Source organism: Poeciliopsis prolifica, unplaced genomic scaffold (assembly GCF_027474105.1).
Source record: "Poeciliopsis prolifica strain line A6 unplaced genomic scaffold, Auburn_PproV2 SCAFFOLD016, whole genome shotgun sequence".
Taxonomy (NCBI): Eukaryota; Metazoa; Chordata; class Actinopteri; order Cyprinodontiformes; family Poeciliidae; genus Poeciliopsis; species Poeciliopsis prolifica.
In genome coordinates, this window is record NW_026562391.1 from 9,436,345 (window position 1) to 9,450,843 (window position 14,499).

The following is a 14,499-nucleotide window of genomic DNA, read 5'->3' on the forward strand; positions in this document are numbered from 1 at the left end:
AGAGTGGAACACATTTTCTTATGGGATGTGATATATAAATATACTAGATATACTAAATTATATACATTACATATACTGTCATACACATATGATCTTAAAATAACACTACTATAGTTACAATTTATTCCTCTTCCTTTGATTGTGTCGCACTGCCATTTACGTTCCTTTCCCACCTGTATTTTATAATCGCCATATAAAATTTGCTGTAATCTCAATATTACTTGTGTCAAATATAATTTCTCTCATAGTTTGTTTGGAATATTTCTTTTTGTAGGCAATGAAAAAAAAACAGGCTCAACTGCTATCAATTAATTTATTTGCAAGTTGGGTAAAAATCTAAACTGTGCCAAATCAGTCCCATTATGTCCTAACAAATTGTTCACTCATCCATTTATTTGTTCTTTAGTTTGACATCTTTCTGTGTATTTCTTGTGAGGGGATACATCTTGAACCTGCCAGCAACATGGTGGTGCAGAAACCCAAAACTATGGGGAAAAGATATCTGCACTCCACACTTTACAGAGCTTACACAGGTATAACGTTTGGTTTATGTTTTTACACGTATGTTTTCTTTTTCAAAATTTATTATGATTACGTCAGTGATGTTTGTAGGACCACTTCCAGATCCCAACATTCTGGCATCAGGAGAAAAACTACGCCAGCTGGAGTTCCAATCACTTATCGCTCTTGTCCTAGATGGTCTTTCACATTTGAAGCTGGTTCCATCCAAATTTGGGCCTGTGCCACAGGGCTCACCAATGTCTCATCAGTGCCCACCTGAAAAGTCCTCTGGTAGCATCATTCTGCACCACATCGCTCCAGACTTCCCTTCTCTTCCTTTCATGCTGCATACTCTTCCAAATATGTGCTTTGCATATTTGGAAATATGCAACACTTAGTCAACTTATGCATCTTCATTATCTGCAAGTGAAAATGTCTTATGAAATAGAAGCCAGAACAAGAGAGCAGTCCAGATGTCCTGCATGGGTACATCTTTGACAACCAAGACTTACTGCTAGTCGTTTCTGTGATGCTTGCAGAGGAAGTGCAGAGGAGGAGTCTGCTGCCACAGCACTGGCATCACGGATGATTAGGGGCTCCACTAGACAAACTGCCGCCATGAAGCGTGGTCTGCAGGTGGAGTCTGAGGTGCTGGCAAACTATGCTGAGATGTTGAGGGTCAACGTGCTTCCTGTGGGATTCACGGATTCACTTCATATCTTGGTGCAAAGGTGTACGACCCGTCAGAATCACCCCCGTTTGGACTGGTTGAGGTAAAAAGCAGCATGAAGAATGATGCATCTCAGGTTGCTGAGGATGACCACTCAGTTTTGAGGCGTTCACACGCCTACTACTACTGACAGGTACAGGCTGGCAATCAGCGGATTGGATGGTGCGAATTTGTTACAGACACGCAAACAACAATAACTGTTGAGCGGGTGTGGCGTGATGAGGCTTTCATTGATCAAATGAAATCTAAACTGGACTTATTTTACTTCAACACCTTCATTGATGTATTCATGTCAATGCAATAAGAATTATAAAATGTGTAACTAACCCTTTTGTTCCTTTGCATTTCAAATATCCAATCTCAAGCTGTGTGAATCACTGTAAATAGTTGTTACTCATGAAACATACAGAGATGTGCAAATGTCTTTCAAAGGCAGCTGGATAATTTACAAAAATGTGTTTTCTTAACTGCAGTTAAGAAAACTGCAGTTTCTCTCCTTGAGGTTGTCTTAAGTATTTTTTTTAAATCAATGTATGGTGTACAATTATAAAATATGAAATAGTTGTGGATTTTTTTGTTTTTACTAGATATTGTAAATTGTACTTGATTTGTTTTCCTTGCAATTCAACTTAATACAAAAAGAAAGTCAAGTGTGCTGCGAAAGTGTGTTTTAATTGAATATTTTTTGCAAAAGTCTAGACATTTAACTTTTTACATAGCATTACAACAATTAACATACAGAAATAATTTCGTCTGCAACACAAAATTGGCCTTGATAATTTGCCAAAACACAACAGTTGGGCCAGATTTGATTGACAGTTCCTATTAAAGTGAGAGGCAGCGGGGAATCCCAGATGTGGTAGCGCTTTACTCTAGCGATTGCTCGCTCTACAATGATCCGCAGCCGAGCAATGGTCTGGGTCTCCTCTGTCTCTTCCTTGCTGAACTGACCAGGATGCCTAAATGGTGGAATGATGAGTTTGGCTCCAACTTCATGAAGGAGGTCTTGAATGAGGAAGCCTTTATCTGCCATGACTTCATCTCCCAGCTCAAGCAGAGGAAGGATTCCACTGACCTTCGTTATTTCTTTGTCGGAGATGCAGCCTGAGTACAACGCTGAAATAAATGTCACCAACCCACAGGGAGCAACTCCAATCAGCCCTTTCAGAGTGGTGTGGTTCTTGTAGGCAGAGAACGTTTCAGACTGTAAGGTGAGGACTTCTGTGCAGTCCAAGACGACACGGACATTTGGAGAGAACTTCAGAAATTTCTGAGGCATACTGGCTTTTACCTTCTCACGACTAATCCACAGGTTGATGGAAGAGAACACAATGAAGAGGTAGTTGGCCCAGGTGATGGCTGACAGTAGCTATGCTGACTTGAAACATGTCAGCAATGAGCTGCTCCTTCATGCCCACTGCAACCCTGAATGAGTACATCAGGAACTCATCAATCAGAGGCATGCAGCAGGCAGGGCTGGCTTCAGAACATGCTTCCTCTCCAAGTTTCTGTGCTCTGGTCCAGAACACCAGGCGTGATGCAGAGGGTGCAATGGACTCCCAGAAGATCCAGAACACACATTCAGATGGAAATTTGGTGTAGAACCGGATCTGGTCATCAGAGGCACAGTAGCGGCTAAAAAGTGTGGCAGACAAACCCACTTTTTGAAGTCTGGCCTCCAACTCCTTAATATAATCCAGAGCTTCATCAAGTGCACCTGTAAAACCAAAAAATAAAATAGCAAAACATACAGTTAGCAATAAGTTTTAATTATATATTCGAAACATTACTTCTGTGAAGATCAATACATGTTGTGAGTAGGAGCATATATGTATACAGCCATTGACTTAATCTCTCCACAAAATACATTTTTATGTGATCATAATAATAATAATATTATTATTATAGCAACAGTTATATTTTACTGAAATTCTCTTACATGGAAAATATATCAATCTTTTACTTGCGGGTGGATGTGTGGTGTAGTCATGGTCCGCAGTAGCATCTTCAGCCTGGCTAGCTTTCTGAGAGCAGACTCTCTCATTGCCGGTGCAGTGAAGTTATTCCAGGCAAACAGGGAAGGAACAGCTCTTCTTTTAAGGCGGCTGGTGGTGGATCTGCTAACAAAATCCTCCGGTGTGAAGTGACGGCTACATACGAAAGTGCTCCCCGTTTTTATGCAAAAGTCCGGACCTTCATCTCTTCGGATCGCCTGGATCCACTGCCTCCGTTGGTCCGGGTCCGTAGGGAACGCATGATATGACAGGTAAAGCTGTTTTCTTGCCTCACATGAACAACCAGGGACTGAACAAAAACAACTGCGCCAAGATTGAGCCATTTTCCTAGCCTTTTCATGCTAACGCTATAGCCACCGGAAGTTATCCAACCCCACCTCCGCTTTCAATCCCGGAAGCGTGAAAAAGGTCTATTGCATAAGATCAATGAAAATAATACAGAATACCGTCCCATATATTAGATTTAGTTGAGTTTGCTCATAGTTACGCCATGAAATAAATGAGGTATTTATGTCAGGGAAAACATTAAGATGCTCTTGTAGCTGCTCTGGTTCTGGCCTTGATAAAATTCATGGGGTCGACACCAGAGGATGTGGCTTCTTGAATTACTGTGAAACTTCAAATTTGACCTCCTTCAAACCTGTTACTCTCTCCATTCTTCCTTCACTCTGGGATCTTCATTTCCAAATCAAAATTAACTTTAATCTAAAACTAGGTCTTTGAACCACTGAGCCATCTGGTATTTTACTCTTTGGTCCAAATAAGACAATTCTGACATCTCAGATTTAGGCAACAATTTGGCTACTCCTCCTGAACCACAGTTGTTTATAAAGAGCTTTGATTAAGCAGATGCTAAATTAAGTGTGTAGATGTATTGAGATACTTTGTATGCAAAATTTGGCATAGTTAAATTTTGTTCTCAGAATTAGATGGCAGCACAAAGTTCCCAGAATTAAAAATAGTCTCAAGGCGTTTGAAGGCTGCAGTTCATGAAGCTCACATATTTTGACTGGAATTTGCTTCCCACGCATGTCAGGGCTAAGGCTAAACCAGGCTATTAACTTCAACCACACTTTTTCCTTCCACTTACACCGATCTTGTTGCTGGATTTGTAGGCGAGTCTCACTTTGAGACGCAGCAGTTTGGGCCTGTGTGCAATGACAAGTGACCCACATACAAGCGTCCATAAACCTTAATCAGCGTGTCTTCACAATATGTTGGTAAATAATGGAAAGTCCAGTCTTTTACCTAATTAAATGAGGCAGTTATGAACACACCAAACTTTGCTGTGTAACAACTGAAACTTCAATCTTTATATAATTCATCTCCTGAACATCACGTTTGATTCTCAACAAGTAAACAGCAGCACGATGCAAAACAATCTAGAAATTGTCATCAGCTGCCGTGTCACACCCTATAACGGTAATCAAACCTGTTTATCAGTTCACTTTACCATCAACAGCCCCTCATGGGGACTTCACCTCACCTGATCCTGCTTCGTGTTTACTAGAAACTTCCAGCCTCCCACCTTCCTGTCAGCTGAAGGGATGTCAGTGATATATTTAAGTGGACAACATCAAGAAATGTGATGTTGACCCAGGTCCAGGAGGTTACTGGCTGTTATGTGTGTTGATGTAAGGTGTCTGAAGAGGCTTATGACCAGTCAGAGGGAGGGAACTGGTTAGAGCCCACTCATCTTCCAAATCTTGCGGCTGATCTTAAAATAGGCCAGCAGAGAGAATAAAAGAGCCACAGCGAGGAAGCTGCACCGTCAGAGGAGCGGTTGATCCCAGAGAGAGACGCAAACCCTAAAGGAACTTAAAGTTTTTGCAAGTTCTTCTGCAGCAAGACTCCAGGATGAAGTACTACGGATGCCCCATGTCCCAGACCCTGGGAATCAAAGCTTACAGCCAGCGCTGCAACCTTCCAGTCACCTGCAAGAGTGCAGCCTCCCTGAAGCCGGTGCGCAGCGTCCACTTCCCCAACGACGTCGTTTTCCAGGACTATGTCCGGCACGGCGAACTGGAGAGGATCGGACGTTTCATCAGGGCCAGCAGGGTCAAACTGGACACTATTTACCACTCTGGTAAGGGGCCTTTTCAGGATTGTGAGCTTTGAAATCAGGCATAGTTTAAATGACTAAAAGAGATCTCTTTCTCTAAAGGAATGGCAGCCATCCACGAGGCAGTGCTGACCGGGAATCTGGAGTGTGTGCAGCTGCTGGTGCACTATGGGGCAGATATCCACCAGAGAGACGAGGAGGGGTGGACCCCGCTGCACATGGCATGCAGCGACGGCTTCCCCCACATCGCACGGTGAGCATCCACTCCGGTTCATATAGAATCTCTGCAGCAATTTATCAGGGGCTCCTTAAAGAGCAGGGAAGTCTGGGTCTCATTATGTCAATAACTGCAGTCAGTGCTGCACAATATGTATGAAGTGCTGCTGAATATGGAATGAATTCACAATATATTTCCGATAAATTGTGTCCATGACAGCCCTCATTAAAGTTATGTTTGCCATCAGTGTATGGATTCTCTTGAGAGCTGTGCTTACCAGACCTTTCAAGTTTAAATCTTTGCACACTTGAAATAATCCAAAACTGACTTTCTAGTAACTTTTCATATAGGAGATTGTTTTAAGTCACAAGTTCCTTAAAATCAATAAAAAAAAAATACCAAAAAATAATCTGCCAGTAAAACTAGTTCTTTTTCATCAATATCAAGGAATTGTTGATTTAAAACAAGCTGCTACTTCTTGCTGAAGTTACTTGTCACATTCTGAGATATTTGCACTACAAACAGGGACTCAGACAGGGCTTTCCGCAGTGCAGACGCCTCACCTCCACTGACCTGCAGTGTGTCTGGTTTCCCTTCAGCTACCTGCTGTCTCTGGGCGCCGACGCCGAGCTGGAGAACGAGTGCGGCGAGAAGCCGGCCGACCTCATCGAGCCGGAGAACAAGGAGCTGCTGAGGCTCTTTGGGCTGGCGGTCAACGACTGAAGACCCCAGAGGTCCCTTGAGCTTCACAGTCGCCCGAAAGCCGCTGCAAGTTTTTTCCGAATGTTCTTCGGCGGCGAGCGGAGAAAGCCGCGTCAGTCCAGGTTCCTGGTTTTTGAGCTGCCACAGCTCTGAGGGGATGGACAAAGGGCTGGCAGAGCTGACAGACTCGTCTGACTGGACTCTTTTACTCCAGCAGCACCAACCTGCTGCATCCTCCCCGCGCCTCAGACCTTTTTATAACTTTGCTTTTTTATATTGTTATCTGAAGGTGCAGGAATGTTCGACTTTGTGAAACAAAGCTGTTGCACTTTTTCTTTCGTTCCACTTCTAAGATTAGTGTCATGTTTATGTTTTTACCCTTTACCAACAAGTTTGTTTTGATAATTTAAAATTAATGTACTGTCCATTAACTTGTTTGTCCTTTTTTTACTTGTTTAAATAAAGTTAATTTATTACTGATGTCTTTACTTTACTCTGCAGTGAACATTAAGGTTGAATTGAACAGATTTAAGAAAGTAACTTGATAGAAAAGAGAATCAGACGTTTAAACTGAAGACCCCAGAGGTCCCTTGAGGAGATGATCAACCAACAGAGCAACTCTCTAACATCACGATTGAGTTAGTGTTCTGTTTCCAATGAAACATCATGAATTATAATGGATCGAGGTTGTTAGTCTTAAATCAACACATGTATTTATCTAAACAAAAGAAAATTTATTTCAGTAATTCAATTCAAAGAGTGAAACCCGAATGCAGTGCATTCAGAGTATTCCATATTTTGTGTTACAGCCTTCTTCCAAATTGATTTCAATAAACAACTAAGACGTCACAAAAACTTAAACTTACAAACACTTCAGTATTTTGTTTATGTAAAGTTACTTGAGGTAACATGTTGTCAATTGGTGCTATTTAAACAAACTGAATGAATGTTATTTTCCAGCAGCATTTGGTCTTTGGATCCATGTCAGTAGTGTTACTGTGACTGAACGTCTTGTCCAGAGGTAAAGTCACCAGCGATGCAGATGAACTGAAGTCTGTTACCATCCCACCCTGCACTTGCGCAGTAAATCATGCAAAAGCAGATCCAACAACGTATTACATCCTTTTTTATTGGCCTTTAATAAAATTCTGAGAAACAGAATTTCTATTTTTCATCAGCTATAAGGTACTTTAATCAAAATTAGCATAAACACACACTTGAAATATATCACTGGAATATATCCTTGTGTATTGAATCTAAAAAAAAAAGCTTCACTTTAATAAAATGACACATTTTGATTTTTCATTTTACCTATAATCATGAAATATTTAAAACTAATCAATGCATACAAGCTAGACCGAACTGAACTCCAAACATCCATCCTGTAGGGTTTTTAAAAGTCTTTTATAGGTGTTCCGTTGATTTTGCAGATTTTTCATTGACCAGCTCTCTTTCCTCTGATTCTGGCCTCCCTCTCTGTTCGCTGTGGAGACAGTGGGTTGAAAGGTGAGATTTGTTCACCTGAGCCTCGCTTACACCTGGACTGGTGAAAGACGGAGAACGGCAGAGGAGGGGGGCTGCCGGTCTGCCAGGTGTCTCAATAGACTGCCAAAACAAAAAAATAAAAAATGTCACCACTGTACCAAACTATACTGAAAGTGTATGAGACAGAAAACTTGAATTAAATCACACCTTTTGTAATTGCACTAAAAGTCTTGAAAAGTATGTCGCTTCAAAACCAGGTTTAAAAGTGAAAAAAAAAAAAATATTAACATTGTTTACGTCATCCTCCCCATTAATTAAGCACCAAGATGTGTAAAATATCATAAATGTACATTTTAATACAGCATCAAAAACACTAGAGCAAAATAATAATAAAAAAAGGAACTAAAAAAAAAAATCCAACAATTTACTTTTTTTTTTTTTCATAATAACCCGTTTTCCATTTACAATTCTGGTTTTACATCAGCATGTTGATTAATATTAACATTATTTATGATATTGTGTATGTCTTCATAGCTTCAGTAATACAATAAAAGATTAAGAGCAACTATAACTACACAATGGAAGATGAACAAGGAGACAGGATTGTTTTACCAGCATACAGTGAAGAAGAAGAAGGTAAGAATCAACGTTTTGTTTTTATGGTATGGAGTCATGTTCAGGGCAGCGCTTCAACGCTGCCCCTTGTGGATGAAATGAGAGTTACAGCCTTAAATAGCAAAGCATCTTGTTTTCAGCTTTATTCGTCAAAAATCTTCTTCATCAGTTACTACGACTTCTTCAGTGCTGTTTTACTCTTCTATTCATTTTGCCCTCTCCTTTTCATCTTCTAAAATCAAGTGTAATCAAACTATTGTTAAATATAGCACAGTTTTGCCCAGAGTACAAAAATGACTTGGAGTGTACCTGACTGAATCTTTTTGTTCTCCGTCCTCTGGGTACGGCCTCAGCTGCACAAAGAGGGATTTCAGGACCGAAGGTGCTGCAGTGTCTACACAAGAGCGTGCAAATATTAAAATGAATGTGTGAAAAAACCCATTCAGTTCACATTGTAGTTTTCTCAATGGGACTTTATTCGGCAGACCAAAACAAAGCAGTGTATGACTTTGAAGGGGGAAAAGAATTGACACGTTTTTATTAAAACCTGTCATTCATTTGTTTTCCGAGCTGAAGCTGGTTAAACTGGTAAGCCATACACGTGTGTTATAGGAAGGCCCAGTTAAAGTACAAACCCCTTAATCTAAGTGAGAGTGTGTGGCAAGACTTGGAAACTGATGTTCTCCACCCAATCCTGATTGAGCTACAGAAATCCCAAAATACGTGCAGCAGTGATTGCAGAAAAAATTTTGTTCTGCAATTTAGTGCATTTGGGTAAAATTCAGACAGGTGGACTTGAATGTGCTTATTTGGTGCGACTGCACTGGATTTTATTTGAGGATATCAGAGTAAAAGAATGAATACAAATACAGGCTATAGGTTTGGATGTTGAAGCCATGAATCATTTTTTTTCCTCATATTCAAACTAAACCACTTTGGGTTGGTCTGCCATGAGACCCAGTATCACACACTAAAGTCTTTTTGAAAACAGTATAAAAAACACTGAAGAATCTTTTACCTTTCGGGGATGAAACGTCAGGCCGGTTCTGATCGGTCCGACGTGAAGACAGCTCACAAGGAGAGCCGGATGAAATGCTGCAAACTGCAGCTGACGGCGGTTTCACAGCATCATTTTCAGCTTTGGAGCTCTGGGGGGATTCAGGAGATGCTTGCCTGTGATGCATTCTAACCTGGGATGGGAAGCACCTCCGATCAGAGTCTCTCTGTTTGGATTTTGATGCCACAGCAGCAGACTCTGCCGGTTGAGTCTTTGGGCTTGGAAAAGAAAGTGAACTCTCACTAAGAGGGGAAGCAAAAAGGCTACTGAACGACCTATTCCCGGTTTTATTACTTTCAGATAAAAAATCTCCATGATTTGCTATGTCGCTGCTGGATTTTATGAAGTTTTTACAAGAATGATGGCCTCGTGTAGCAGGTGAATGATTCTTTTTGAAGTTTGGGAGAATCTTGGAGACTTCAAAGTGGTGAACTGCAACATCAGCTGCTTCTCTTCTTTTATTACAAGTAATTAAAGGTTCATCTGGAACAGCACCTCTTCCTTTGGAGAGATTTGGTTTCGGATCCTTCAGAGGACATGCCTGCCCCGTAGAGATTTCACTGGGTTTAGTTCCTGCCAGTGAATCCTTGATTTCTCTACTTCTGGAAGACGCAGACGCCTGTGGACGATGCAACAACGTTCGTTTGATGCAACCTTTCTGCCCCTCCATCTCTTCCTCAGATGTGTGAGAGAGAACTGGTAGGGAGTCTGAAATCAGCTGGTTTTTCACTTTGAGACACGACAAGCTCTTTGGCAATGTTTGTTGACATCTATTCTCCATAATTCTGAGAGATGAATGTGGCTCCTCTTTTCTAAAAGGAGGAGCTCTGATTTTTTCTGAAATGACATGAGGTGCATGACATACGGTCCGCTCTCTAGGAGTATCTGGTGTTTGGCTGCCAGAGGAATTATCTGCAGATTTATCGGAGCTGCAGACAGCTTCAACCGAGTAGAGGACTTTGGGTTGGTTTGGATCAGGTCTGTCAGAAGAAGTTAGAGCGGGAGAGGCAGATGAAGAATCCTGGCTTGCAGGAGTTTTAGAGAAACTGAAGAAAGTTCTGGACAGCTGAGGTCCAAGTACAGCTTCAACCGAGTAGCAAACTGGCTCCTGTTGGCTCTGAGGGTTTGATGTAGAGCAGGGAGGTTGGTCAGCGTCTGACACACGCTCTTCTGTTAGATCAAGTTTCTCGAGGGGCCTCTTCTCAGCATCCGTGCTGTTGTAAAAGCTTGGCCTGGAAAATGAAAATGAATACAAGATCAACCTGAATGATAACTGTCACTGTGCAGTTCCACGAAACTGCACAGTGAGAGTTAAAGTTAAGTTAAAGTTACAAGTTTGAGGTCTAAAAACCACAAACTTTAACCTTTTTTAATCTATAGACCACCAGTCAGTGGCAGAAAGTAGCACACAGCTGTGAAATAAGAAAATAGCAAATGGTTTCATTTTTTTAACAAACATATAAAGTGTTAATTTAGCATTATCCTGCCACCAGTGTTTGACCATATGGTGTGAAATGTCAGTGTTGCTTCGCACAGAGCATTTTTGCATTCATCTCATCTGACCAGAGCACCTTCTACCAAATGTTTGTCTTTTATATGTTCTGATTTCTGACCCAATTCTGAAATTTTAATCAACTCCGTGTTTATTTACTATTTCCTGGTGTTCGTGTCATGACTTTTAAATCTGATGCTTCCTGTGTTTTAACACCTGAGAGGTTGAGAGATAAAATCCGGGTTCTTGTTGTCTTCAGCAGGTTTGGTCTCCTGTGCGTCCGCCTGCTGTTCTGACGACTCCTCTTTATTTGTCTTTGCAAGTCGGTAAAAGGCTTTTTCTTGTTCCAAGGCCTGCAGCAGGAAGACATTAACCTCACTTAGATGTTACAACACAAAGAAATGCACTTTAATGCTCTGGATTCCCAAAACAGCTGCAGCACTAACCTCCTCCAACAGTTTCACAGTGACGTCGTTGAGCGGCTCATGGGAGAACCTGCAGTTTCCTTCTTGCAGGCACTTTCCTTTCTTGTGGAAAAACTTGCACGGAAATGACTGTGCTGCTGAGTAAAGGAAAACAAGAAAACTGCCTTGCCATTTCTGACAGAGATTTGTGCGACAAGACAAGAAAAGGGTAAAAGGATATTATGCATGTAAGGGCAACTCTGCCCATTGATGCAGAATCCTTTGATATAGTACTTGCAGGCTTCTTTTATGATGTCGTTGTAACCTTGAAAATGCTCCAGCTGGCATTGATCCTCCTGCAAAACAAAAAACAAAAGTAAACAAAATGAAGACAAGTGAAGCATGATAATTTTTTTTTGATCCTGTAACTTGTTAGGTTTTACAAAGTGGACCTTAATGCATCGTCCGAAGAGAAAATGTCGACACACAAGACGGCCGTCCACCAACAGGGTGTTCTGGTCCTTAAACTCCTGGGTCATGAATTTTGGTTTCTCCTAAATGAGATCAAAGATGAGATGACCAACCAAATGTATCATATTTCCTCTGAGCATTTCACTGTCAACCTTTGTTCACCTCCTTTATTGGTCTTGGGCCTCTATCATCATGATGTTGATTCTTCCACTTCTTCTTCCCTTGATTTTTTTTCTTTTTCTTGCGTTTATTTGGATAATTCTGACCGCTGCCGTTCTGCCAGCGGTTGTAAGAGGAGTTAAAGCTGTGGTTATGTTTCTGGGCTGGAGAAGAGCGCTCACTCTCTGCGACCTGCTTCTGGTAGGGTTTGCTCCAGGAGGTGAAATTGTCTTTGGACTGGAACTGATGAAATCTCTTTTATAAAAATGAAGAAGAAAAAAAATGCCACAGTAAATGCAAAGGAAATTTAGAAACACATTTTGCTAATTAACTTGACAACAGGTTCATAACCTGTTCACCTCATAACATTTGCACATAACTTTCTTCAGGCATGTCTGGACTGACTTATTCTGAGTTAATAATGTCTGATAATGTTGATGCAGTCCCAACATTGTGGTATAAAAGTACGCCCTGGTTTAATTTAGTTTTATTATATCAGAATACAATAAAAATGCCAACTGGCCACACATTTAATTACTAAGTGATTTGGTAAATAGGGGAGGCCAGAGGTTGACACAATAACTGCAAGCTGCAAAGTCAAAACAAGCCCGTATCATCACCCTTCCATCACCATGCTTCACTTTGGTGCAGTGTGTTTGGGCTGATATATTAGTTTTTATCAGCCTAAAGGACAAGGGTCCTTTAATTTTGTGGTATTTATACAAATAAACCCTTGTGAGAGTTCACCAGGGCTTTAAATTATTTTAGAGGTATTACAATTTGGAGACAATCTCTTCAAAGAAAATGGGTTTTCTCCTTTCAATCAGGAGTTTTGACATACGAGCTGGTCAAAGTTGTGCTCAAATGTCTTGCTACAGATGAACATGTTACAAAATACACAGGTTTAACTAAACTGTTAGATTAAAAACCTGTAAGCGAAGAGGAAAAATGTACAAAAACACATACCGAGCTTTTTAAAAGAACGTCGATCGGTTACAGTGGGGAATGATGTATTTAATGTTCTGCAACACTCAGTATCACTTCTCTATTTATGGTAGACAAACTGCATCCAAAGTTGACTTTAACGAATCTTATTAAACTGCAGAGCAACTTTAAATGTTTCAAGTGGCTCACCTTGTTGTTCGAGCCGGGAACGTCCCGCTGTGTTTTCCTTTTCCTCCCTCTGGAGCCATTCTCCGCCCTCTTGCTAGGAAACACAGACATGCGCAGAGATGCAGAGAACGTCGCTTTATTCGATCTCACGCCACGAAAACCAGCCGTTTTACCTGTGCGTGACGTCAGATTCACCTGGGCTCGTCGCGTCCTCGCTCGTAGCAGGCAGTCTAGAGAATAAGTTAGCAAAAGCCATTTTCTCCCCACGTGCCAAAACAAACTTCCGGGGCAGGAGCGTAACACTGTAAAATGTCCCTCAGGTGTTTTTTTTCCACAGGTGAGCATTTATCACCCGCCCTCTGCAGAAACCTCCACGCGCTTCTTTATGGCCATTAACAAACATAAGTCTAATGAACCTCGCCACGTTCCTTCCTCAAGCGGATGTTTTCTTCTTTTTTGAAAACATTGGTACTCAGTTTACTGGTGTTTTATCGCCCCCTCTTGGCCCGGAGTGTTAGCCACATTTCAAAACAACAGCTCAAAAAGGCCAAAGTTACAGTAGAATATTCATTAGAAAAAAAAATGTAATCAATATTTTCTGAAGAAATACTGCACATAACTGTGTCTCCTACACAACTCCTTTGGTTGTATATGTAACCTGATTGAACCTCTGGGCAAAGGCCTGGAAATGGACTGTGACCTCTGGAGCCAAGATGTACCATCCAGTAAGTGAGCAATGAGTCCTATAAAGACAATTCAGCTTAAAAGACTGATTCACTTAATCAAAAAAAAAAAAAAAAAAAAAAAAAAAAGAGACGATCAAAAGCTTTCAACCCAGATGAATGTATTCTAGGTTTTGGGTTAAATCAAAACTAACAGTCGTAGTTCCAATTAAATGCAAGTTTCACATTTAATTCAGTCACACTTTATGTGAGCAGATAGGTTTTATACCCGAATCAGGTATAAACAGGATAGGGAAAGCTTAGGTGCAAAATGAATTACTTTTAAACAAACAATAAAGTTAACCAAAGAGTTTGTTTTTATTAGAAAACGAGAAAGGTATGAAGATAATTATTCTTTTCAACAGGAGTATCAGTCTTGACAAATTTGCTTAAGTGGCCAATTTAAGTAACTTCTCAGCAACACTGAGAAGTTACCAGGCCTGTTTGCCATCACCATAATCTTTAGATAGTTTATACGATTGAAATCAGGATCTAGCTGGACCTCTGAAAATGTTTAAGAATGGCAAACATATCAGTGAAATTAAAACAGTACTTTGATGCAAATTTTGCATGGGGGGTGTAAATAATTGTGGATTTAATATAGGATCACATCAAAAATCAGGAGAGATGCAATATTTTTAAATATTTTTAAAGTCCTAGGCACCACATGTTCTAGAGGTGAAATGGTTCCCTTCAACACATAATGGAGCAGACTACTACAAAAGCTGGGAAATATAAATTGACAATCTGTAAA

General features: G+C 40.7%; 2 protein-coding genes across 2 annotated transcripts; one reads left to right on the top strand and one right to left on the bottom strand.

Annotated features, from left to right (window-relative positions):
• The first annotated feature begins 4,682 nt into the window (after positions 1-4,682).
• Positions 4,683-6,646, top strand: ppp1r27b (protein phosphatase 1, regulatory subunit 27b). Its single transcript, XM_055041312.1, has 3 exons — positions 4,683-5,332; positions 5,411-5,561; positions 6,125-6,646. The coding sequence occupies exons 1-3, from the start codon at positions 5,104-5,106 to the stop codon at positions 6,246-6,248; spliced, it is 504 nt and encodes a 167-aa protein (XP_054897287.1). The 5' UTR covers positions 4,683-5,103; the 3' UTR covers positions 6,249-6,646.
• Positions 6,647-6,973: 327 nt separating this feature from the next.
• LOC129367327 (uncharacterized) lies at positions 6,974-13,483 on the bottom strand. The gene is made up of 10 exons (XM_055041686.1): positions 13,197-13,483; positions 13,045-13,117; positions 11,914-12,165; positions 11,733-11,834; positions 11,521-11,636; positions 11,323-11,431; positions 11,093-11,229; positions 9,346-10,616; positions 8,637-8,721; positions 6,974-7,832 (listed from the first exon to the last, which is right to left on the bottom strand). Exons 1-10 carry the CDS (start codon positions 13,277-13,279, stop codon positions 7,760-7,762), a joined length of 2,301 nt encoding a protein of 766 aa, XP_054897661.1. The 5' UTR covers positions 13,280-13,483; the 3' UTR covers positions 6,974-7,759.
• Between the last annotated feature and the right edge of the window lie 1,016 nt (positions 13,484-14,499).